The sequence below is a fragment of the Girardinichthys multiradiatus genome, chromosome 22 (assembly GCF_021462225.1).
Source record: "Girardinichthys multiradiatus isolate DD_20200921_A chromosome 22, DD_fGirMul_XY1, whole genome shotgun sequence".
NCBI lineage: Eukaryota > Metazoa > Chordata > Actinopteri > Cyprinodontiformes > Goodeidae > Girardinichthys > Girardinichthys multiradiatus.
This window is the reverse complement of record NC_061814.1, coordinates 42,631,310-42,655,981: the sequence shown is the minus strand read 5'-3', so window position 1 is coordinate 42,655,981 and position 24,672 is coordinate 42,631,310. Positions and strand designations below refer to the sequence as shown.

Genomic DNA, 24,672 nt, shown 5'->3' with positions numbered 1-24,672 from the left:
TTTGAATCACCGATGAAGAACTTTTGAAGCGTTCTGCATCACACCTTATCCATGCTTGTTTTACAGAATTTTACAACAAATACATAAGAAAATTCCAGCAACAGCTTTCAGAAATTGCTTTTATCTCATAAATGAAACAGTCAGTGATTCCTCAGCCTGTCAGATTTCAGTAATAAAGTCAACCAGACAGGGTGTAGAGATGTGTGGCTCCACACTGGATTCTGGCTGAGGTGTTTGTGAGGCTATAGACCGGGAAACATGCGTCCTGTCCTTCTGCTGTGGCCGATGGTAAGGAGGTCGTCTAAACGAGAGGTTGTAAGAGCGCCGATATGACCCCAGTTTCCTCCATGTCTTTAACTGGGGCTCAGTGGACAAGCTTCTTCCACAAGCCAATCTCTCCCCTGGGGCGCAGCTCCTCTCAAAGTCCCCTTCTGGTTCAGAGCGCCTGCACACTGCCAGGAAGGCAGCTAATCCAGCCAGCAGCAGAGATAGTCCCAGCACCACCATGATAGTGAACTCTGGGTCATATTTGTCTGAAGGATGAGATGCGGGCTGCAGGATTGTGGAAGAGATGGTGGAGGTGGTGGTTATCAGGCTGGAGAGAGTGATGTTTTCACAATAAGAGGTAAAGGTGATGTTGAAGTCTGGGTTGGTGGTGTTCATGTTGTCGCTGTCCTGGATGGAGAAAATCATTGGTTAGATGGTTTGGGACAAGATTGTTTCAAGAAAATGTGTGGATATTTGTTTGTTTTTAATGATGAGTGATAGATACTGTAATTGTGTTACGTGGAAGAAAAAAGATTTATGTTTTTTTAACATTCCATTGAAAACAAAGATCCTGAACTGTGACACTGGTGGCATACTGTGAGGATTATTTTCTCTAGTAGGGCCAGGAAATCTTTTAAGAGTTGATGGGATGATGGATGGTGCTAAATCCAAAGCAGTCCTGAAGAAAACAGTGTAGAGGATCCAAAAACCTTGAGACTAGGGTTGAGATTCACATTCCAGCAGAGCAACATCCCTGAACATATGGTAAGAGCTGCAGGTGAATTGATTCATTGATAGATCAAAGCATATCCATATTAAAATGGCCTAGTCAAAGCCCAATCCTCAATCCAACCTCTGTCTGAGATTGAGCTGTTTTGCAAAGAAGAATGGCCTAAGTATTCAGCCTCTACATGTGCAAATCTGTTAGGAGACACGCCCTGTAAGACTTGCAGCTGTTGGAGCAAACTGGAGTACAACAAACTGTTGACTTATGGAGGGTAAAATACTGATGCATTCCATATTATTTAGATTTTTAAAGGGAAAAAAATTAAAACCATGTATAATTGTATTTTAATTTCTCACTTATGCTCCAACTGTTTTGGTTACATATAGTCTCATGTATAAAATACATTGAGGATTGGGGTAGTTACATGACAAACTGTAATAATTCTAATCACAACACTGAATACTGTTGCCAGGCACTATATCAAAGTGCCATATCAGCTCCTGACTAGTCAAGCCCTATGAAGCTAATGGAGGTTCATTTGGGGGTTTATTTTCTCAGTGTTTTCCTTTATTAACATCATACACCCAAGGGCATACAATATATATGCACACACCATAGAGCATAGAAATACCTGCATGGACGCATGGATGCAGTGAACGTTCGGCATTTGCAGCAATTATGTAGCTATTAAATCAAGGACTACAGAACATTCAATGGCTGACAGGCTTTCTTCAATGTAAAACAAATTGGGTTTATTAAAACGCCCCTTGTAAAATGCAAAGCACCCACCTCCTCTTCCTCGGTTTCCAATTACCCTCCCCCCTCTCATTTAGTGCGCCCCCATCTTCAGCATGGTAACATTTGTAAATGTCATCGTCCTTAATTCAGCGGAGACAAAGCATGGCTTATCGGTTTAAGGGAAACACATTGGGACGTGAAATTATTTTTGAGACCAAATGCCAGGAAAGCTGTGAAAAGGCCAGTGGAGCAGGATGACTCGTTAGAGAGTCAGTTCATTAGTCTGCGCTTCCATCCACACACCATACGCAAGCACATTCACACACGGTTACTGGAGAAGCAAACTTTCTATCTCACCTCCAGTTTCTGTTGTCTGCACATACTTGTGATGACGCAAGGTGATGTGACCCTTGGCAGCTCCTGTAGTGTTCATTGGACCACATTTGAGATCTCTTTGCTCAGATAGACAGTCAAACTCCTGTATTACTGCACATGTTCACCAACACTGGTCTGTCAACAGCTTTGAAGTCTAATCAAATCAGGGTTCCTACAAAACTCTGGAAAACTTGGAATTTGAAGTTTTTCTCAGGTCTGGATAAGTAGAGAAAAACACATCAGACTATGGAAAATATTTGTATTTCAAGGATTTTTTCGCTTTATCCATTGTACAAGTTGCATCCAGCCATCCAGGCTCCATATATAAAGCCTGACCTCTATAGAAATGTTTGCCATGAATTTTAAAAAGTTTTTTGTGTTCAATCTTTAAAGATATGCTTAAAGGGGCTTGATGATTTAACAAGTCTGAGTTTGGAAAAGTTTGAAATACTGAGGTGTCAAAACCCTGACAATCACATTTTTTATATATATATATACAGGTCCTTCTCAAAATATTAGCATATTGTGATAAAGTTCATTATTTTCCATAATGTCATGATGAAAATTTAACATTCATATATTTTAGATTCATCGCACACTAACTGAAATATTTCAGGTCTTTTATTGTCTTAATACGGATGATTTTGGCATACAGCTCATGAAAACCCAAAATTCCTATCTCACAAAATTAGCATATCATTAAAAGGGTCTCTAAACGAGCTATGAACCTAATCATCTGAATCAACGAGTTAACTCTAAACACCTGCAAATGATTCCTGAGGCCTTTAAAACTCCCAGCCTGGTTCATCACTCAAAACCCCAATCATGGGTAAGACTGCCGACCTGACTGCTGTCCAGAAGGCCACTATTGACATCCTCAAGCAAGAGGGTAAGACACAGAAAGAAATTTCTGAACGAATAGGCTGTTCCCAGAGTGCTGTATCAAGGCACCTCAGTGGGAAGTCTGTGGGAAGGAAAAAGTGTGGCAGAAAACGCTGCACAACGAGAAGAGGTGACCGGACCCTGAGGTAGATTGTGGAGAAGGGCCGATTCCAGACCTTGGGGGACCTGCGAAAGCAGTGGACTGAGTCTGGAGTAGAAACATCCAGAGCCACCATGCACAGGCGTGTGCAGGAAATGGGCTACAGGTGCCGCATTCCCCAGGTCAAGCCACTTTTGAACCAGAAACAGCGGCAGAAGCGCCTGACCTGGGCTACAGAGAAGCAGCACTGGACTGTTGCTCAGTGGTCCAAAGTACTTTTTTCGGATGAAAGCAAATTCTGCATGTCATTCGGAAATCAAGGTGCCAGAGTCTGGAGGAAGACTGGGGAGAAGGAAATGCCAAAATGCCAGAAGTCCAGTGTCAAGTACCCACAGTCAGTGATGGTCTGGGGTGCCGTGTCAGCTGCTGGTGTTGGTCCACTGTGTTTTATCAAGGGCAGGGTCAATGCAGCTAGCTATCAGGAGATTTTGGAGCACTTCATGCTTCCATCTGCTGAAAAGCTTTATGGAGATGAAGATTTCATTTTTCAGCACGACCTGGCAACTGCTCACAGTGCCAAAACCACTGGTAAATGGTTTACTGACCATGGTATCACTGTGCTCAATTGGCCTGCCAACTCTCCTGACCTGAACCCCATAGAGAATCTGTGGAATATTGTGAAGAGAACGTTGAGAGACTCAAGACCCAACACTCTGGATGAGCTAAAGGCCGCTATCGAAGCATCCTGGGCCTCCATAAGACCTCAGCAGTGCCACAGGCTGATTGCCTCCATGCCACGCCGCATTGAAGCAGTCATTTCTGCAAAAGGATTCCTGACCAAGTATTGAGTGCATAACTGTACATGATTATTTGAAGGTTGACGTTTTTTGTATTAAAAACACTTTTCTTTTATTGGTCGGAAGAAATATGCTAATTTTGTGAGATAGGAATTTTGGGTTTTCATGAGCTGTATGCCAAAATCATCCGTATTAAGACAATAAAAGACCTGAAATATTTCAGTTAGTGTGCAATGAATGTAAAATATATGAATGTTAAATTTTCATCATGACATTATGGAAAATAATGAACTTTATCACAATATGCTAATATTTTGAGAAAGACCTGTATATATATATATATATACAGAAGGACTTTATATATGTATATATATATATATAAAGACCTTCTGTATTTATTTTTGGTCTCTGTTGTTCTGTTCTCTTTTCATAGTGGACAAATTAATGAATGAACGGGTGGATGATTGTGACCTTGTTTACTTTTTGGGTTTTAATATCCACAATAATTTTTTTAGATAAAGCAAAATCCTGCCAAAACCAAATGTACACAGCCTGTTCTGCATACTGTATGTCCACCTTCTCGATCACATGTCAGATAACGTGCAATATTGAGACTCAATTTTTTAGAGGCTCTTAAGGAGTCTTATCAGATAATGATTACAAGTTGTAAGATGCTCTACCAAACGTTTTGCTAGTTGCAAGTTTCAGAGTTTATTCATGTTTTATTTCTACTCAGTGAAAAACCCTCTTTTAAAGAAAAGTGTCATTAATATGAAAGGAATGCTTTTTAGAAAACATACTCACACAATCTTGAAGTCTCTTTAAAAAACCACCTTACTTAGTTCCAGTAACTGTAGTAGAACCTGTTCTTTGTACATCCACATAGTACTTGTTTTTCTGCCTTAAAGTGCTGCTTTCCCAGAAACGGAGCGTGGAAGCGATGGGGAAGAAAAGGGGGAACAGCGAAGAAAAGCGGGTCAAATGTGTGCAACAAAAAAAGTTGTAAAATCTTCCTGCTATACTAATAGAAATGAGCTAAGAGCATGTTTTTTTAAGTCACAAGTCTTGTGAATAAATCCCCTTTTCATGATCCATAAGATCACATTTAAAAAGGTATTTGCCATGTATTACTGCTCTTCATACCTCCCCCCTTTTTATGGCAAGAGTGGTTCATTCCAGTGTGTAATACTCTATTCATCACTCACCAGTCTGACCCCCCAGCGTCTTTCTCCTCCCTCCTTTCCCTCTCCGTCTTCCTCTTTCTCTTCTCTTCTCCTCCCCACATCCTTTTATAAAGCTAATGAGACTGAAGTTGGGCCCCTCTTCATACAAGCAGTGAGAGACAGCAAATGAGGACACACAAGTGAAGGCAGAGATTTCAGAGTGCATGTGTCTGCTCAAACTTGTGTGTAGACATACAGTATTTTACGAGGGGATTCATATTCCTTCAATTCTTCCTCATTTTATGACATTTTTATTAGAGTTATTTTACCAACAAAAATCTAAAGAGAGTGACATGCATTTGTATTTAGCCCCCTTTACTTTGATAGCCCAAAATAAAATATTGCCACAATTCAAGTAGGAGACACAGCAAAAAGTAAAAAACTAACATGGCACATAAAAATCAAAACTCTCACTCCGCAATGCAACAGGGTGGTGCTATGGGGTTTCTTTTCTCCAGCTGGGGACAATGACTCTATACATGGAGGCAGAGTTTCAGTCGAATGGTATATAGTAAAGCACCTTCATTAGGAAAGCAAATATGTGGAAGAAGCGGCTTTGGCCCACATGCAAATGCAATGAACCAACCTCCCCTACAGTGAAGACTGATGTTGGCAGCATCATGCTGTGAGAAGGATTTTTATCAGCAGGGTATGGAGGCCTTATCAGAGTTGGATGGAGCTGATCCTGGAAGTATCCTGGAAATAACCCTGTTATGAGCTTTAAAAGACTCAGAATGGGGCAGAGGTTTACCTTCCATCAGAAACAACCTTAAACATATAGCCAGAACTTCAGTGTAACGGTTTATATTAAAGTAAATTCATGTGTTAGAGTGGTCCAGTCAACGTCTAGACGTAAATGCAGAGAAAATGTTTTAAAAAAAATAGGAGGGGCTGAATACAAATGACTTTTTTCAGGTTATATGTAAAAACATTTGAAAGCCATACATAATTTTTCTTCTACTTCACAATCATACTCGTCCTTGTGTTGGTCTGTCACACAAAACCCAAATAAAACACATGAACATTTGTGCTTGTAATATCACAAAATCTGCAAAAGTTCTAGAGAATGCGTTTGTAAAGTATATATTTAGTAGCAACCAGAGTGTAAGTCTCTGCATTCTGTTGAATTTTAAACCACATCCAGAGGACAATGATCTGTTATCAAGTCAGTCTGATTGAGCGCCAGCAGTCATGTACCACCCTCGATTCAGAAGCCAATCTTATGACACGGCCCATTCGCCAGCAGCCCAGCATGCTCCTGTATTTATCTGTGTACTCTGCAGAGCTTTGCTGCCTGTGCAGAGGCAGGATGTCTGTGTGCCCCTGGCTGCCTGCCTCTAACAGTGGGAAAAGGATGGTTTTAATGCCAAGTTACGATGGGGTTGTTGTGGCAACATGATGCTGGGTACTGGTGGATGTGGACTGAATGACAATGTTTACTGTAACCACCACAAAGCAGCATTTAGTGTAAACAAAATACCCAAACATATTGAGGTCTCTTAGAGTTTTATCTTTAATATTCAACCATTAAGACTGTTAAACAACTGATGTGACATGTTAACATACTTGACCTTGAACTTGACTTGTTTGATCATTGAACAGAATCCAGAGTGGAATGAATAAAGAACAAACAAATCATTAATTTAACTTTTTTTTTGGATACAGACTGTCCGAATTATACTGACAGACTCAAATATATGCATAAACCCCACTAATATTTGATTAAATACCAGCATGCAACCATGTGGTATCATTCTAGCTGGATATTTGACCATCCTTCTTGGAAGAATGACACATTTTTCTAAATGTTTAAGTAGACGTCAACTGGACCTCTCTTATTTCCTGACGATGTCTTACTTCTCACAAAATAGACTCATTCACTTCTTAACACAGGTTGGAAGTAACTAGTTTATAAGTGTAGTCAGATCAAACACACTAATAGGGCCATTAAGGTCACTTATGGGGCCCTTAAGGATGGAAGAGAGTTGGAACATCAGTGATAAACATCTTCACAAATCCAGCTGACCTGTTTTTGAGCATTTAAGATTGTCATGTGCTGGATGTCTATGAACCTTCACCACTGAATTAGTAAATGCCATTTTAATATATTGTTTTGTTGACAGTTTGTTTTCAATAGGGTTGAAGTTTGATCTTTTTGAGTATCTAACCCAAACTGTCACCGTCAGAAGAAAGAAAATTAGTTGGGATGTTCAGAAACAATCAAGGAGCCACTAAGGTTCAAACCAATTATAAATTGAAGTGGCTGAAACACCAGTGTCGGTGTCCAACTACAAACACGGTGGTGGAGGATCATGCTGAGGGATTTATTTGCTGCTGCGTGTACTGGTGTATCGGTCAAAATGGGACTACCTCCATTTCTTCACTTTAAATCAACAGCTAAATGGTTGAAAACGTGGACACATTCGGGTGTGATCCCAATCACGCTTCAAAGCTGATAGTTAATGAGTCCCACACCATGACGCTACCACAACCATGCATGACAGTTGATACAGTTCTTTTAGGTTTGATAGCCTTTCTTGACTCCTCCAAACATTTCTCTTGTCATCGTGGCCAAACAGCTCAATCTTTTCTCATTTTATCTTTTTTTTTTTTTCAGAAGACATTTGTTCACATGGGAAGCTGCAAATTTCAGTGGAACTTGACAGTGTTCATTTTGGAATGTGTCCTTTTTATGTTGACACCATGTCACTCCATGGAGCTTAAACTAGCTTAATTGTGGACAGATAAGCTGGTGTTCCAGTAGTTTGTCACTTTGTCATAGTTTCCGAAAGCCTTTAGCCAAGGTTGTTTCTGGGTTGTTCTTGAACATGCTAACCGATTTCCGTAGATCTGACAGTTTGGGTCTTCTTGAAGACCTTGGCAAAGTGGTGAAAGCCTTGTCAGGAACTGCTAACATGTATAAAACTTCAACTCTCTGCATTAAATTTTCAAGTATGTTACATGGACGTTCGTATTGTTCTGAGTGTTGGTCAGTCAAGTGAGTGCTGTGAAATAAACAAATTTATGATGGCAATGAGAGACTCCCAGCAACACTGAGTTAAAATCATTAATCAGAAGTTAACAGACCTTCGTTTTGTGGAGTTAATGCATTCAAATGTCTTCAGCACCACTTAATGAAAGATTTCAGTTATTGCATTTATTGATTTGACAAGCCTGTGTGAATAATTGTGAACCTGTGTTGTTAAAATAAATTTTTTTTAGAACATGTCAATGTGAAATCATTTCTATACAATGGCAGATAGCATGCATTATTGTGTAATTTTCAGTACTCTTTTTGCTGTCTTTGTTCAACTGTACAGCTTCAAGCCACAGATGCGGACCAAGGAGAAAATGGAAGAGTTCTGTACAGGATCCTGACCGGTGAGTCGGTCTATTGAAGTCCACCGAAATTTGCCTAAAATCACCTCTTACCGTCAGGGCTCATAAATAGTCCTGAAAATCTGGAATTTAAGTCTAAATGAGGACAATAATAGATATAAAGTATGGGTATGTAAAATATTTGGGTTTTGAGAATTTATTCCCAGTGCTATTGTCAACATTATATGTATATAATATTCATATATATATATATATATATATATATATATATATATATATATATATATATATATACTCGTACTCGTACTCGTCGTCTTCCGCTTATCCAGGACCGGGTCGCGGGGGCAGCAGACTCAGCAGAGACGCCCAGACGTCCCTCTCCCCAGACACCTCCTCCAGCTCCTCCGGGTGGAGCCCAAGGCGTTCCCAGGCCAGCCGAGAGACATAGTCTCTCCAGCGTGTCCTGGGTCGTCCCCTGGGCCTCCTCCCGGTGGGATGTGCCTGGAACACCTCCCGAGGAAGGCGTCCAGGGGGCATCCGGTATAGATGCCCGAGCCACCTCAACTGGCTCCTCTCGATGTGGAGGAGCAGCGGCTCTGCTCCGAGCCCCCCCCGGATGGCCAAGCTCCTCACCCTATCTCTAAGGGAGTGCCCGGCCACCCTACGGAGGAAGCTCATTTCAGCCGCTTGTATCCGGGATCTCGTTCTTTCGGTCATGACCCAAAGTTCATGGCCATAGGTGAGGGTAGGAACGTAGATCGACTGGTAAATTGAGAGCTTTGCTTTTCGGCTCAGCTCTCTCTTCACTACAACGGACCAGCACAGTGCCCCCATTACTGCGGCAGCCGCACCGATCCGTCTGTCGATCTCCCGCTCCACTTTTCCCCCACTCGTGAACAAGACCCCGAGATACTTAAACTCCTCCACTTGAGCCAGGAACTCCCCTCCCCTCTCTCTCTATATATATGTATATATATGGCATATTAAAAAAAGTATGGCATATTAACTTTGCTAGTAGTTCTGCAAAAATAATTCCTAGAGAAGAAAATTATAGGCCTTTCTCCCAGAAAAGGGAAAAAGCCAGGATTGTTTGCTTATTTAAGGAAGTCTGTTTGGGTTGTCAGAAAATGAAACTAGAAGGCCATTCAGGAAGCCAAGTTCCAACCAGACCATAGTTTCAAAATCTTTTGAAAGACTTTTACAGAGCTGGCCACATTTACTAACAAGATGTGTGAAAAGCCTTAAGAAAATTCAGCTTTTAATGCAGAAGCATGATCTCACTCATAACAATTAAGAATAACTCAACCTTTAATTTGACTTATTTGGTGGGAAAAATAGCTATGTAAAAAAATATAAATATAGTTTTAACAGCAATTTTAGTGGCACCTTTATTGGTATCCCTAACATTCCCTGATAAAGAAATGTAACCAAAGAACTGTATTAAAATTATTTTAAACTTTTAAAAGTTGACCAGATGTCATGAAATGCAGGACTTTGGTCTTGTTTCAAACTCTTCGGTTTGGGTGCTGTGTCATTTTGTGTTTATTTTTCTTGACTCTTGTGGTTGTTTGTGTTCTTATGTAGTGATCATTGTAGATCTGTGTCATTAAACTGTTCCATGTCCATTGGTTTTGTATTCCCTTGTAGAGTTATTTTTTCCCCAGGTTCTCTATTTTCTGATTCGGCTGTCACATTCCCACATTGTTTCTAGCTCCGTGCTTCCATCACATTCGTGATCCGACTCTTGTTGCTTGTCCCAGTATTGACTCCTCTCAGCAGTTGTATTCCTGGTTTGTTTCTGTCTTTGACTGTTACCGTTCTCATGGCTCAGTTTTTGTTGTTTACCTACGTGTCACCTGCTGTTATGTAAGTCTTTTTTATTTATCACTAAATATTCACTGTAACATGATCCTGCTGATTACCTGCCTGTGTTTGGTTTCTCCATTCATCACATCAGAGTCTGGTGGACTTTTAATTAGTCACCTCTGTTCCACTGTGGTATTAACATGACATGACAGCCTCTGGCTACTTGGCTGGATAAAGATCCATTTTTATCTTGCCAACACCTACAGTGAGAACGATGGAAAGAGAGGAAAAAAACATTTCAAAAGCTCAATGTTAGAGATCTGCAGCAAAGGCTTATTTAGGAGGTATGTCAGAAAAAAGCCTTTTCTGCCCTACTATCACAATTGTGAACGTGGAGTTTGCTGAACTCTCCTGGGACTGTGTTTTGGTCTGACTGGACTAAGACAGAACCTTTTGGCAACAAACAGCCTAGGTGGGTCTGGCTTGAAACAAAAAATGAAAATGTAGAAAAGCCCCTTATGCCCACAATTAAGTGCGGTCAAGGGTCTTTAACTAACTGTCCATCATAAACACTTTGAAATACCAGGGTATCTTACATAAACATTTCCATGGCCCTCTGCTAGAAAACTGAAAATATGTCATCATTGGGTCTTTTGCAGGATGATTTAAAGCAAATAGCCAAATTAACACATAAATGAGTCACCTGTCACAAAATCAATCTTCTTCCATGACCATGTCAGCAACCACACTTATGAATCCTTAAGAAAACCTTTGGGCTGAGCTAAAGAGAAGATCCTTCTCTGTGTATGCTTCAACTGTGTTAATTGTAATAGCACCAGACTCTGTGGTCTCCTAAGGGCAAAAGGGGGTTTCAACAAGTATCTACAGCAGCGACTGTGCATTGTTTCATTGACATGCAGCAATTCCTCATACAGAGCATGTAGGAACAATGGAAAGGAAAAACTCCCTTTAACAGGAAAACACCTCCAGCAGAACCAGAACCAAGCTCAGTGTCAGCAGACATCTGCCAGAACCGACTGGGAGTTTGAGAAGACAAAGCAGGCACAAAAAAACACAGAAGCACCGATCCAGGAATACTTTTCATGTTAAGAAGAAGTAAAATGTTAACAGCAGTTGTACATTGGCTTCATCTAGGAGATGAAGCCCACTGCTCCACCTCACCAACATGCTGGATGACACAGGAATGAAAAGGCAGTCTCTGAGATTAGACTCAAAGCTCTATTTAAGGAGTATTTTACAAGAGATCTGTCGTCACACTTCTGTCCATCTTTTCTCTGCGTGGTGGTGTTTATGTTATTGTGATTGTGGGCACAGGGAACAACAACAACCTGTTCAGCATAGACAGACAGACTGGGCTGGTGACAAGAGGCATCAGGGCTTTGGACAGAGAGACCAGCAGCTCCCACGTGTTGGAGGTTGAAGGCTACAACAGTGACGAAAGCAGCATGAGGAGCTCTGTGAGGGTGAGAAGTTCAGGCAAATGGACCCGAACGAAAACACACAGAGTGAAGGCTTTAAAACATGTGCAAACTGTTCTCAACGGACCATTGATTTATGCTTAATGTGTTGCAGACATTTGAAATTTGAAAGATAAACTTTGTCCCATTTCAAAATCTTCTCATCATTGATCAGCTTGTTTCCGACATACTGATTTAAAAGTTGAAGCTAAAATTCAGCCAATCAAGTTAGGCCCATAGTTAGAGCTATGGTGGTCATATTGCTCTTCACACATTTATTTTCCAAAGATTATTTTAATCTTTGCTAATGTGTAAAGTAGAAAACATATTCCCCTGCAGGTGATCATATATGTTGACGATGCCAATGATGAGGTGCCAGTATTCACCCAGCAACAGTACAACCGCCTGGGCCTGAGAGAAACTGCAGGAATCGGGACCTCTGTGATTGTGGTGCGTGCCACGGACCCTGACAGCGGTGAGCCTATCCTCACATTTAAATTCATCTTTGCTTATGCAGAGCTGGCTTGCAGAGTATTAACCCTGCCACTAGAGGGTGCTGTTTCATCAGATATTATTCAAGCTTGTTCTGACTTGTTCTTGCACTCTGTTGTGTGCAAAACATTGTGTTCTCTTTAAGTGCCATTTAAAGTCCTACAACTTCCACAGTTTAAATTTTGTCTGCTCACTTCCCTTGGGCAGACACTATGACTCATCTGGTGTTTGTGACAAGCATTTTCCAAAACATCAGCACAAAGAGAGTTTTAAAAAAAAATTAAAAGTCAGGGCAGAGTAACTTTTAAGTATAGGCCTCTCAAAAGAACTCTGAAGTTAAATATCCCAGTTGTAATCCAGGACTTTCACAAAAACTATTTAAAAAAACTTTTTTCTTATGCTTCTGGATTCTGAATATTTGCCTTTCTATCTTGCTGTTCAGGCGATGGTGGAGCTGTTGCCTACTCCATTGTGTCCGGAGCAGACCACAAGTTTGAAGTAGACATCAGCACCGGTCTACTTACTACTGTGGACTACTTGGACTACGAGACCAAGACCTCCTACCTCATGAATGTGTCAGCCACCGACCAGGCACCACCGTTTCACCAGGTCTTCTGCACAGTCTACGTCACCTTACTGAATGAGCTGGATGAGGCCGTGGCCTTTTTCTCTGCAGGCTACGAGGCTACTCTTCAGGAAAACATCGCCACGGGGACGGAGGTGGTTCAGGTTCAGGCCAGGTCCCCTGACAACTTGAACCAGCTGACTTACCACTTTGACCCTGATACATCACCGGCAGCTTTAGCCCTCTTCAAGATCGACAGCGTCACAGTGAGTGGTGGAAACGTCACAGATCATCTTACACTTTGAAGAATACACAGGCTGCATGGTGGCGCACTTTGTAGCTCTGTTGCCTTGCAGCAAGAAGGTCCTGGGTTTGACTCCCAGCTGGTGGTCTTTCTGCATGGAGTTAGCAAGTGTTCCCCGGGCATGTGTGGGTTCTCTCTGGGTACTCTGGCTTCCTCTGACAGTCCAAAAACCTGACTGTTAGGTTAATTTATCTGTCTCAGTTCGATTACATATGAATGGGTGTTTGCATGGTTGTTTGTCCTGTATGTCTCTGTGTTGCCCTGCGATGGTGATGCGTTTCTTCAACAGGTCAAGGGACAAGGAAGCCGTTCAGAGTTGATGATAAAATCTGTTAGAAGCTGCAAAAGAGACTGAGGCAGAGGTTCACCTTCCAGCAGGATGACTCTAAACATACAGCTAGGGATACATTGAAATTGTTTAGAGCAATGCATAAATCCAATTGAAAATCAATGACAAACAAATTATCAGTCAAACCGATCTGACCAAACTTTATTCATTGTGCAAAGAAGATTGTGTAAAAATGTCAGTTTTGAGATGTTCAAAGCTGGTGGAGACACACCTTAAGAGACTTAAAGCTATAACTGCAGCAAAAGATGATTTGACAAAGTATTAAATCTGCTGGCTGAAAACTAACACATAGCATGCTTAACATTTTTATTTGCAAAAGACTTTGAAAACTTTGTTTTCTTCCACTTTGCAATTATGTACTACTTTAAGAAGTATGAATAGTTCTGCAAAGCTCTGTAACCTTTCTATAATATATCTCATCCATTAACCTGCTGTGATTCAGAAACATCTTTTTCTGGAGGGTTGTTGCTTCATGAAGATAATCTGACCAAAGAGCTCAGTTCTTTGAAGTCAGTTGATTTTCCTGATATCTGTCTTTCACATTGTGAGTATTGAACTTTTTTTTGTGGTGTTGTAGGGTCGCATCACAGTAAAAGGCTTGCTGGACAGAGAAAAAGGAGACTTTTACACTCTGACTGTTGTAGCTGACAATGGAGGACCTAAGAAGGACTCCAATGTGGTATGTCACTTTGTTTGGACATTTTTTGCTTTAATCCTAACCTTCAAATTATTTTTTGTTTTAACGGCATCGTTCTTTTATCGATTGCATCTATCTTTGGATCTTTAGAAGGTAAGGCTTTGTTATATCATAGAGCAAAGTGGCATTTATGGCAAATAGAATACCCTCTATTCTTTGGTAAGTACCAATATTCGGCCTGTGTTGGAACATACAAATAATTCTGCTGCTTCACAGGTTTCCATTACCATTCTGGATGAAAATGACAACAGTCCAGTGTTTGACATAACATCTGATACTTCTGTGAGCGTCCCAGAAAACACAGCCATGGGGAAAAAAGTGGCAGTGGTGCTGGCAAAAGACATAGATGCTGGATTAAATGGACTGGTGAGGCTGATTTAGTTTAACACAGCACTTTTACAGAGTAACACCAATCATTTTGAATTTAATGTCACCAGGCTTCTGTGATATATATGAAGCTATAAGGAGATATTCCATCCATTTGTAGTGGTGTATCAAATTTGTTTTTAAATATAACTTTAATTTAACAAGACATAAAACATTTTAAAAAGACCAAATATGACTTTTGCATTTTATACATTAGTCTGCTCTCTGGCATTATAGAGATGCTCATTTTCTTTTTTTCATGAATGACAATTGCGTCACTTTGCCAATCAGCTTAACTGGCCTGACCTAAACCCCATAGAGTCTTTTGTGAAGGGGAAGATGAGCAACCCCAGAGCCAACAATGCATCGCTTTCTTCAGCACATCTGCATTGTTTGGTGTGGTGTCTCTCATTAAAGTAACCTGGACTTCCTTAACACCTCAGCAAAGCCACAGGGTGATGGCCTCCATGTTACACTGCATTAATGCAGTAATTGATGTGAAAGGAAATATACTGAGATAATATACTGTACAGTATCTGGGCATTTGTTTCATTAGGCTGACATTTCTGTTTTAAAAATCATTTTTATTAGTGCTATGTAATATTGAACCTTTTTTAGAAACATAATTTTATTTTTTAGCTGTTAGCCAAAGTCATCAAAACAACTTTGTGAACAACTTTGCAATTAGAGTTTTAGAATAAACTAGGATTATTTTTCCATTGGATCTAATTTATCACTGATTACTTTCTCTCAGGTTAATTTCAGCCTGGTTGCTGGCAACATGGAGGATGTGTTCATGATCAAGACAGTGAACAACTCCCACGGGGTGGTTTACGTCAACGCTGCTCTGGACAGAGAGTCAATAGATCGCTACCTACTGAAGGTCAGACAGCACAGAATGTATAGTTATGACATGTTTCAACCAATGTTATTGTACATTTTATAGCATATTTATATTCTACACAAAATCCAAAAACCTCTAATGTGTTTTTCTGGTGGGATTTGCTGAGGAGGTTCACATCCTGAATCTGTTCACCTGTGCTTTTGTAGGTCCGTGCCACCGACAATGGCTCACCGACCAGACACACAGACCACTCACTCACCGTCAACATCCTGGATGTCAATGATAACGCGCCTGTTTTAGAAAGTCAGAGAGGATACAACGTCAGCGTAAACGAGGTAGAGATGTATTTATGCTTCTTTTCAGTCAAATAGGGTTTACCCCTGAATTTAAAGCCTGTTTAAGTTGAAACTGTGGTCATTGTTACAAAATACTGAGATTTAGAGATATTTGTGCAGGTTTGTTGTGCTGATTGATCCATTTTGCATTTTACAGAACGTTGGAGGAGGTACCTCAGTCCTTCGAGTCATCGCTACTGATAGGGACATAGGTCCGAATGCCATGCTGTTTTATTACATCACTGATGGAAACCTGGACATGACTTTCCGCATGGACCGCATGACTGGAGAGATGGTGACTCGGCCTGCCCCTCCTGACCGAGAGCGACAGCAGGAGTATCGCCTCATCGTCGCTGTGGAAGATGACGGCACGCCCCCTCTGTCGGTAAGATGCAAAGAGAAAATCTAAAACAGGAATGTTAATCCTTAAATGTTTTCTTATTTTAAATCCCTGAAGGCTTTAAAGTAAAGTGATAAAGTTAAATGAACGTCTCTATTGTGCAGTAAGTCATTCCCTTTGAGTAAGCAAAATTTTAAATACTCTTTTCTGAAGAGTGTAATTCATATTTTCTGTTTGTTTATACTTCAAATATAGAGAAACGTTGTTTTCTGTCCTCCTGATATATTTGAACGATTGAGTTACTAGTTACTCTAAACGCAACAGCTGATGAAATAAACCTTTTAGTATCTGACCTACCAATCATTGCTCATAGAGAAAAATGGCTGTTTGGCCGTTTGCACAAAACATCATGTTTTTTTTTATCTTTAACTATTTATTTAATCTATAAATATTTTATGATTTGATATGCAATTGTTCGTACATGCTCTACCTAAAGTAGCTCAAATAACTTCCTCCAACACCTGACTATTGTTACTGAGTTTGTATTTTACAGCCAATATTTAATTAGGTTTTGGTCTGATTCAAAACATTTACATAAAAAATATATCTAAAATGCTGCATTCCAACTTAAACTTAAAGGTATTTAGTACTCCTTACACCCTTTATAAGATTCAGCGAATAATACAGATATGAAACACAGATAAGGATCACCCAGAAAATTAAGGGCAGTGCAAACTAGCTGCAAAGACTCAGGAAACACCTTGTTGTTTCAACTCATAGTTCCTAAAAGACAATGGTGAACATTGCTTCTGCTCTTTAAAAAGCTTTTTAGATGCGTCTGTTGGATGAGAAGCATTTGTTGCGATACCAGAGTCATCAGTCTTTAGGACGTGGGTGGCAGATATCTGAGATAAATGACGTTCTTGGTAATGCACTGTGCAGATTGTCAATATGAGCCTGAGGAAAAAACCCTGAAGAGAGGACCGTCTAGCTCTCTGTATCCTCTCATAAAAAACCTTGTTGTAGTTGTCCCACCTCAATGCCAGGGCATCTCAGAAGCACACAAGTGGAACAACCTTGTTTCTCTGCAATGACTCCCTGGACAGCAACTGCAGCATGTCATTGTAAGGCAATGGTTCTGCAGATCTCTCATTTGAAAGGAACCATGATTTCAGAGACGACACAGAAGGCGTCTTTAAGGCTTTGAGAGTTCCACTTTTATTGTACAGGCTACAGAGAGAACCATTTAAAGCAAGAAATATGCCCTCATGCAAGCTTTTTACAGTATAAAAACACAGATACAACATGAAAGTGACCAAGTATACACTTAATATTTTTCAGGGAAACCAGAAATTACTTCTTAAAACTTTAATCCCTACTTTACAAATACACATTCACAAACTCTTAAGCAGGCTCACATCTTAAAACAAAGGATTACCCTGTCCTATAAACCTGTTTAAACATGTTCTTTTTCAGCTGATTTGGCTTAGCACCAGCTGTATATGTTTGGCCCCAGTTTAACAATAATACCACCAATGGGTTAACCAGGTCACATGTGGACCTAGCCAGGCCCACCAGGACAGCCATGTTCCTGTCACACTCTACGACAGGGGTAGTTGAGATGTGTGTGGGGGGAGTTATGCAGCAACAATGGAGTTGGCAACACAGTTTCATTCCACTGGAAGTCTGACTGGGTCTCTCCCCTTCAAGTCATTTCTTCCACCCTGCAGACTGGGCCCCCTCCTCTATCCGGTGCCCAAGTGAACCAACAGGTTAATTTGTATACAAGGAGAATATTTGGTTTTGTGCCTCATCACCTACCACCTTGGTCCTTTCAGGAAAAAAACACAGACAGCCACAACTCCTGGCATAATTTGTTTGATCCTCAAGTCACGAAGCCGGTTAATCGTTTGTAAAGTTGACTATTCAGCACCGTCATTACCTCAGATTCATACAAGCAGTGGCTTGACTTTAACTCCTCATTCCTCTTCTCTCCTTTAGAAAACACCCAGACAGTCAGAAGGTGTCTAAGTCTTTGCTTGAAGTATTTTGTGAAAGAGGCTGTCACTACAAGCCAGCAATGCCAGCTAACCCTTACATAAGTCCACTGTTACAGCACGGTTGATTCTGTGCTTGACGGCTCAGAAACGTAACGGTGGCGGGTTTACGATAACTCCTCATAGAAAACAGAACGATAGCCAGAAGGTGTCTAAGTCCTAGCTTTAAGTATTCTGATCGGGGCTTAGAAGACTTTTTGTATGATTGCTGTAAACCACATGAAAGTCAAATCTATATAATGGCAAGTCATTGTATGAAACTGCTTGTCTGACAGTTCTCTAATGACCAGCAAAGAAAACTGCTGCATTTACAGTAAAAAAAATCTGACAGTGTAAATTTGGACACATACAAAGTTCACAAAGTGACATAGAACAAAGATCAGGTGCTGTATTTGGACTCTGTAGGGATCTAAGAGCACAGTAGAACTTGCTTAGATTTTTGTCTCAACCCTGTTAACAGTTGCAGCATGGAAAACGTTTAATATATCACTTCTCCCCTGCATACAGCAAGACCCCCACTTCACCACTTATAAGGTTAGTCAAGACACCGCCAGAGCAAGATATCTGAGAGGCTATGAGCTGTTGTGAGAATTTGGACTAAAGATCAGATGAAACATATTAACTGAACTTCACGTTTGGCCTGCAGCTGTTGTTGCAGGTGGAAATGGTATGTGGATCAGAAATGCAGCCGTCCTCTCTCTCAGTCCAGACAATTTTCAGATGACAAATCCAGACAGGAACAATATGTGTTTATAGCTGTGAGACAGCTCATGAGGATAGCATTGGTATTAAAATGAAGGCAAGAACAGGAGAGCAGCAGGAGTCGTTCTGGGTCAGCAGTTTAGGTGCAGAATCAGCTTTAAATCTGCACCAGGTCTGGAGACTCTGGGATGATGTCTGAAAAAGAAAACAAGTGAAAATCTGTGAGAACCTGGAAAACAGCGGTGTCCATCTACAAAATCAAGCACTTCTACCCTTTCTGCGAACATACAAAAAGTTACATGTGAAGGCGTCTGCATATTCAGCACTACACTTCCTGCACAAATATGACAGATCTTGTCAAAAGACAAATGACAGCATTTGTGTTTTTTCACCACATCGACTCAAACAGGGGCAGACCCAGACTGATAACATTCACAGAATAACTGGTGTTTTGCAGGAAACTGAAGAAAAAAAAAGCAGAACCAAAAGGCCAGAACCCAGTGTTGCAACATTGTCAAGATAGCTGAGAAGTGCTGCATGTAAAACGTTGCTAAGCTGAAAGTCGCAGGTCTGAAAATTATGAAGAAGATAGCTGGAGTGTCCTCACAGCACCAAACCTCAGACAGCTTTCTACAGAACATCTGGAGGAAATAAGACCCAAAAGATGCTAGGGAAATCCTCTATGACAGATGCAGAAGATATATTTTTAGAAGTATTTGAACCTCTGATTTTGAAAGAAAGAAATAGCTGGACTTTGATGTTCCAATCCAACATAGATGTTTCTTACAAACATTGTTTTTCCACAAGAAATAGACATTTTAGATAAGGCCAAAAACTCCAGCATCTGCATAACCAGACTGATATTGCCCAGGTTTACCTCACACCAGTCAGGCATTACATTATGACCACAGACAGGGGAAGTGCATAACACAGATTATCTCTTCACCAGCGCACCTGTTAGCGGTTGGGACATATTAGACACCAACATTTTGTCCTCAATGTTGATGTACTTGAAGCAGAAAAAGTTCATTTGAATTGTTTTAGGGTGTATTTTTTTATTATCTGAGATTTTTCTGCAAGGAAGTTCAATATCCTAACTCAGAATGCTTGGAATCTCCTTGCATCCAAGCATACAGGTGCCAGTGGAATAAAAAAAAAATCCCCTGGAATTTAACCTGTTAACCCTACCTAATATTTTGATATTCTAAGTTCAGTCAGGGAAAGCAACAGAAGAGACTGTTGAGCTAAACACTCCTAGAGGTCAAACCTTTCAATTTTATCAGCATCAACCAGGTTCTTTAAAGTGTGAAAATCCATTTTTGCAAGACAATATTTCAGCAGATATGCATAGAGTCATACTTGTACTGGATTGCATAAGTCAATGTAGATTTTAACATTGGAACTTAGCTATACTCTTGTGTAATACTCTTACATGATGCTGCAAGCACCATTGTTCATAGTCACAGTAAGAGATGAATGTGAAAAGACCAAGGTTTTTTTTTTCTTATAACATTAAAACCTTTAGAAACTTTTCAATAAATACAATTTACTTTCTAACTCTAAAATAAGATACACTGCAGTCCTAAGGTATAGATTTTTTTTTTTTTTTGTGGCACTAGGGGCCTTTATTTTTCATTTTTCGGGAATAATACGTCCACATGTGTGGGAGGAGAGAGTGGCGTTCCTGGGTCAGACAACAAGCAGCGACCTGTCTCAGAGGGTTGCCTGGTCAAGATCTGAGAAACAGTACGGGTCTTTCTCAGCGGGGATCCTCCCAGAAATACTGGATTCTCATGGCCCTGAGTCTCACTAGCAACACAAACACTCAATAAAGAGAAGTTAGTAAATACCACAAATAAGGCTAAAAGCTCTATTTCAAAACTCATCTGTTGCTCAAGACAGAAGCCTTGTGTGTGTCACCTCTGTAGTAAATAGATTAGGGAATTGTAAATGATTAAACAATACCCCTCCTCCTTGAACCGCCACCTTAACGTGGTGGAGGGGTTTGAGTGCTCAAATGATCCTAGAGGCTATGTTGTCTGGGGCCTAAATGTCCCTGGTAGGGTCTCCCATGGCAAACACACTCTAGGTGATGGGTCAGACAAAGAGCGGTTCAAGAATCCCTCATGAGGACAAAAATATCGAGGCACGTGACGTCGCCCGGTACGGCAGAGCCGGGGTCCCACCCTGGAGCCAGGCCTGGGGTCGGGACTCGCCGGAGAGCGCCTGGTGGCCGGGTGGCTCCTCGTGGGACCCGGCCGGGCCAAGCCCGAACGAGAGACGCAAGGCCATCCCCCAGTGGGCCCACCACCTGCAGGGGGAACCGTGAGGGACCGGTGCAAAGAGGATTGGGTGGCGGACGAATGTGTAGACCTCGGCGGCCGGATCCTTAGGCTGGCTCTAGGGACGTGGAATGTCACCTCGCTGGGGTGGAAGGAGCCTGAGCTTGTGCGGGAGGTTGAGAGATATCGACTAGAAATAGTCAGGCTCGCCTCCACACACAGCATGGGCTCTGGAACCCATCTCCTTGAGAGGGGTTGGACTCTCTTCTACTCTGGAGTGGCCCATGGAAGAGGCGTCGAACTGGTGTGGGTTTGCTTGTTGCCCCCCATCTCAGCCGTCTCGTGTTGGGGTTTACCCCAGTGGATGAGAGGGTCATATCCCTGCGCCTTCGGGTTGGGGATAGGTCTCTGACTGTCATCTCGGCCTATGGGCCGAGCGGTAGTGCGGAGTACCTGGCCTTCTTGGTGTCCCTGTTGGGGGTGCTGGATGGTGCCCCTCTGCTGGGGGACTTCAACGCCCACGTGGGAAACAACAGTGACACCTGGAGAGGCGTGATCGGGAGGAATGGCCTCCCCGATCTGAATCCGAGCGGTGTTTTGTTATTGGACTTCTGTGCTAGTCACGGATTGTCCATAATGAACACCATGTTCAAACATAAGGGTGTCCATCAGTACACTTGGCACCAGGACACCCTAGGCAGGAGGTCGATGATCGACTTTGTTGTCGTATCATCAGACCCTCGGCTGCATGTTATGGACACTCGGGTGAAGAGAGGGGTTGAGCTGTCCACTGATCACCACCTGGTGGTGAGTTGAATCCGCTGGAGGAGGAGAAAGCCGGACAGACTTGGCAGGCCCAAGCGCATAGTGAGGGTCTGCTGGGAACGCCTGGCGGAGCCCTCGGCCAGGGATGTGTTCAACTCTAACCTCCGGGAGAGCTTTGACCAGATCCCGGGGGATGTTGGAGACATAGAGTCAGAGTTGACCATGTTCTCCGCATCTATTGTCGTTGCTGCTGCCTGTAGCTGCGGCCGTAAGGTCTGCGGTGCCTGTCGCAGCGGCAATCCCAGAACCCGGTGGTGGACACCGGCAGTAAGGGATGCTGTCAAGCTGAAGGAGGAGTCCTATCGGCTTTGGTTGGCTTGTGGGACTCCTGAGGCGGCTGACAGGTACCGTGAGGCCAAGCGTGCTGCGGCCCGGGCTGTGGCAGAGGCAAAAACTCGGGAGGTGGAAGGAGTACTTCGAGGATCTCCTCAATCCTGCCATCACGCATTCCGTGGTGGAAACAGAGGCTGGGGACTCGGGGTTGGACTCTTTCATCACCCAGGCTGAAGTCACCGAGGTGGTTAAAAAGCTCCGCGGTGGCAAGGCTTCGGGGGTGGATGAGATCTGCCCTGAGTACCTCAAATCTCTGGATGTTGTTGGGCTGTCATGGTCGACACGCCTCTTCAACATTGCGTGGCGGTCGGGGACAGTGCCTCTGGACTGGCAGACTGGGGTGGTGGTCCCCCTTCTTATAAGATTGCTTATGCAGTGCTTAATACTTAATCTTTTATGCTTTTCTCTTTCCCCTTCTTTCTCTTCGTTTTACACAAGATGCTCAAAATTAGTGGCTTGGGCCCTACTGGCCCCACCGGTTTGGCAGTCCTTGCTGTGGCCCCCATCTAGAAACTGAAAAAATGTTTCACCTGTACAATCGCTATTGTGTGCAAAGAGAAGCAATAGAAAGAACATGGAGGGTGATTAAGTTGAAACTGGTATCCTCTGGGTGTTCCTGTCTGCTCTGTGGGACAATGGGGGGCTTCTCTTCTGTTTCACATCCACCCTGCCTTTCTCAAAGCTCGAGCCGCCTTTTCTTGCCTGATTTACATAGGAGTTGAGTTTCTGGTTAAAATGAGTTCACATTAGAGGGTCATAGGTTCACACATATTATATTTCAGAGATATCTCTCCAACAAGACCAGGCTTTTATGACGAGGTGTTTGGAGCAAGGTTGGATCTCCTGTTTTAAGCTCTCGTGAAGGTGCCAAGTGAGTTTTGTTTTTCCCGTATCAGCCCCTGAGCCGTTCTGATCCAACAGAAAGTATAAACAGACACCAGTTTATTAATATGTCCAGTGAGGACTTAACTGATATGTGTACAGTTGACAAATTTGTTTTTGGCTCTATTAGAGAACTAGATTTTTCTACCTGTGATCTCGGTTCTCAGGATCCTGATAGCTCCCTGAGGGCCCCGGGAACAGGCCCTCTTTGTTTTAGGCCTCGGTGCCACCAGTTCAGGGTATGTTGCCACTGACAGCTTTCTTGCTCTCAAACTTGAAGCATTTGATATCCGACTAAACTAAGGATATTGATATCTGCAAAATGTTCTAACAAGTCTTGCTTACTCACACTAATTTTCTTGTCTCTCCTGTCATGGGATGTCAGCAAAACCAGGAGTAGTAGTTTTGAAAGAAGGTTCTGTCATAAAAAAGTATACAGGTATTCAGCAACAGGTGTTAAAACAAGTATTAAAATCTGTTGCTCGAATTAAAAGGAAGTGTTAGGTGTCACCAGGTCATCATGTTCAGAGAAGCTTGACATCTGGTTAAAACTGCTTTTTTTCTGTCTTTGCTAAGACAATTTAAGCATCATAAAATGTTTTAATCTGTGATTAATCTGAATTATGTGAATTTAAAGGGGCCAATTCATACCTTTTAAAATTAAGTTTAATTATTTAATAATTTGAATAAATGTACCTAATTATTAGCAGATTATTTAATGTCTGCCTTTCCCATCGTATTTAAAAGGTGCACATGGTTTTTACTGTCCAGCAAAAAAGTTAGTTTTAAAACTGCAAAGATTCTCCCTCATATCCTTCCTACAGCTTAAAGTCTTCTAAATGAGATGCCTTAGAAAGTTAAAAACCATTTTCACCATGGAGCACAGAGGGCTACCCTTACCCATTGCTGAGCACTGTCTGTTGAAAGGTTTCCAGTCCCGAAAAACACAGAAGAAACCCATCAGCCGAGTGTAGTAGCTTTACTTAGTAACAGTGTTACACTATTTCTGCTGTTCCTTTCATGTTGTTCTTGAAGACTCAAGGCTCTAGATGTGGTGGTTAATGTTGTGACCCTGGGCTGCCCAGAAAAATCACCCACATGGGGGACAAACTGTTCCCAGCAGCGTGGAAGTCATCGGCGGTAATGTCAGGCACAAATCACTGCATGTTAAACGTGACAAATGTACAGACCTGGAGGCACGCATCAGGAGAGACAAAAGCTCGCAGATGAACTTTTGCTCCACAAGGCCATTCCCGAAAGAGCTTGAAAGCTGGAAATCTGTCCGATACAAGAAGGTCAGAAGATTCATATACCGATCAAAGACCACGCCGACACCCAGCATAGGTGAAAACCCACAGAGGTTTTATTTCCAATGAGATGAGTTTCCTCCTTGTTGATTCAGTCGACTAAACGGTTCTTCATATTTTCCCCTCCTAGACGGATGAGAAGTATACCGTTTTTTTTCCTTGAGGTGTTCACGGACGCGTGATCCCCCTCCCTCGTTTTTCTTTAGACCTGACATCCTCAACTGGTGGAGAGAAGAAATTGTGCTTTCGTTCTTTTTATA

General features: G+C 41.9%; 1 protein-coding gene across 1 annotated transcript in view; it reads left to right on the top strand.

The window, feature by feature from the left end:
* LOC124858957 (cadherin-23-like) overlaps positions 1-24,672 on the top strand; it is a 191,272-nt gene that overhangs the window by 152,364 nt on the left and 14,236 nt on the right. Inside the window, exons 26-34 of the mRNA XM_047351298.1 lie at positions 8,430-8,490; positions 11,590-11,738; positions 12,072-12,207; positions 12,667-13,055; positions 14,020-14,121; positions 14,356-14,505; positions 15,260-15,388; positions 15,556-15,684; positions 15,842-16,069. Coding sequence (XP_047207254.1) covers positions 8,430-8,490; positions 11,590-11,738; positions 12,072-12,207; positions 12,667-13,055; positions 14,020-14,121; positions 14,356-14,505; positions 15,260-15,388; positions 15,556-15,684; positions 15,842-16,069 — 1,473 coding nt within the window. The remainder of the gene's footprint in view (positions 1-8,429; positions 8,491-11,589; positions 11,739-12,071; positions 12,208-12,666; positions 13,056-14,019; positions 14,122-14,355; positions 14,506-15,259; positions 15,389-15,555; positions 15,685-15,841; positions 16,070-24,672) is intronic.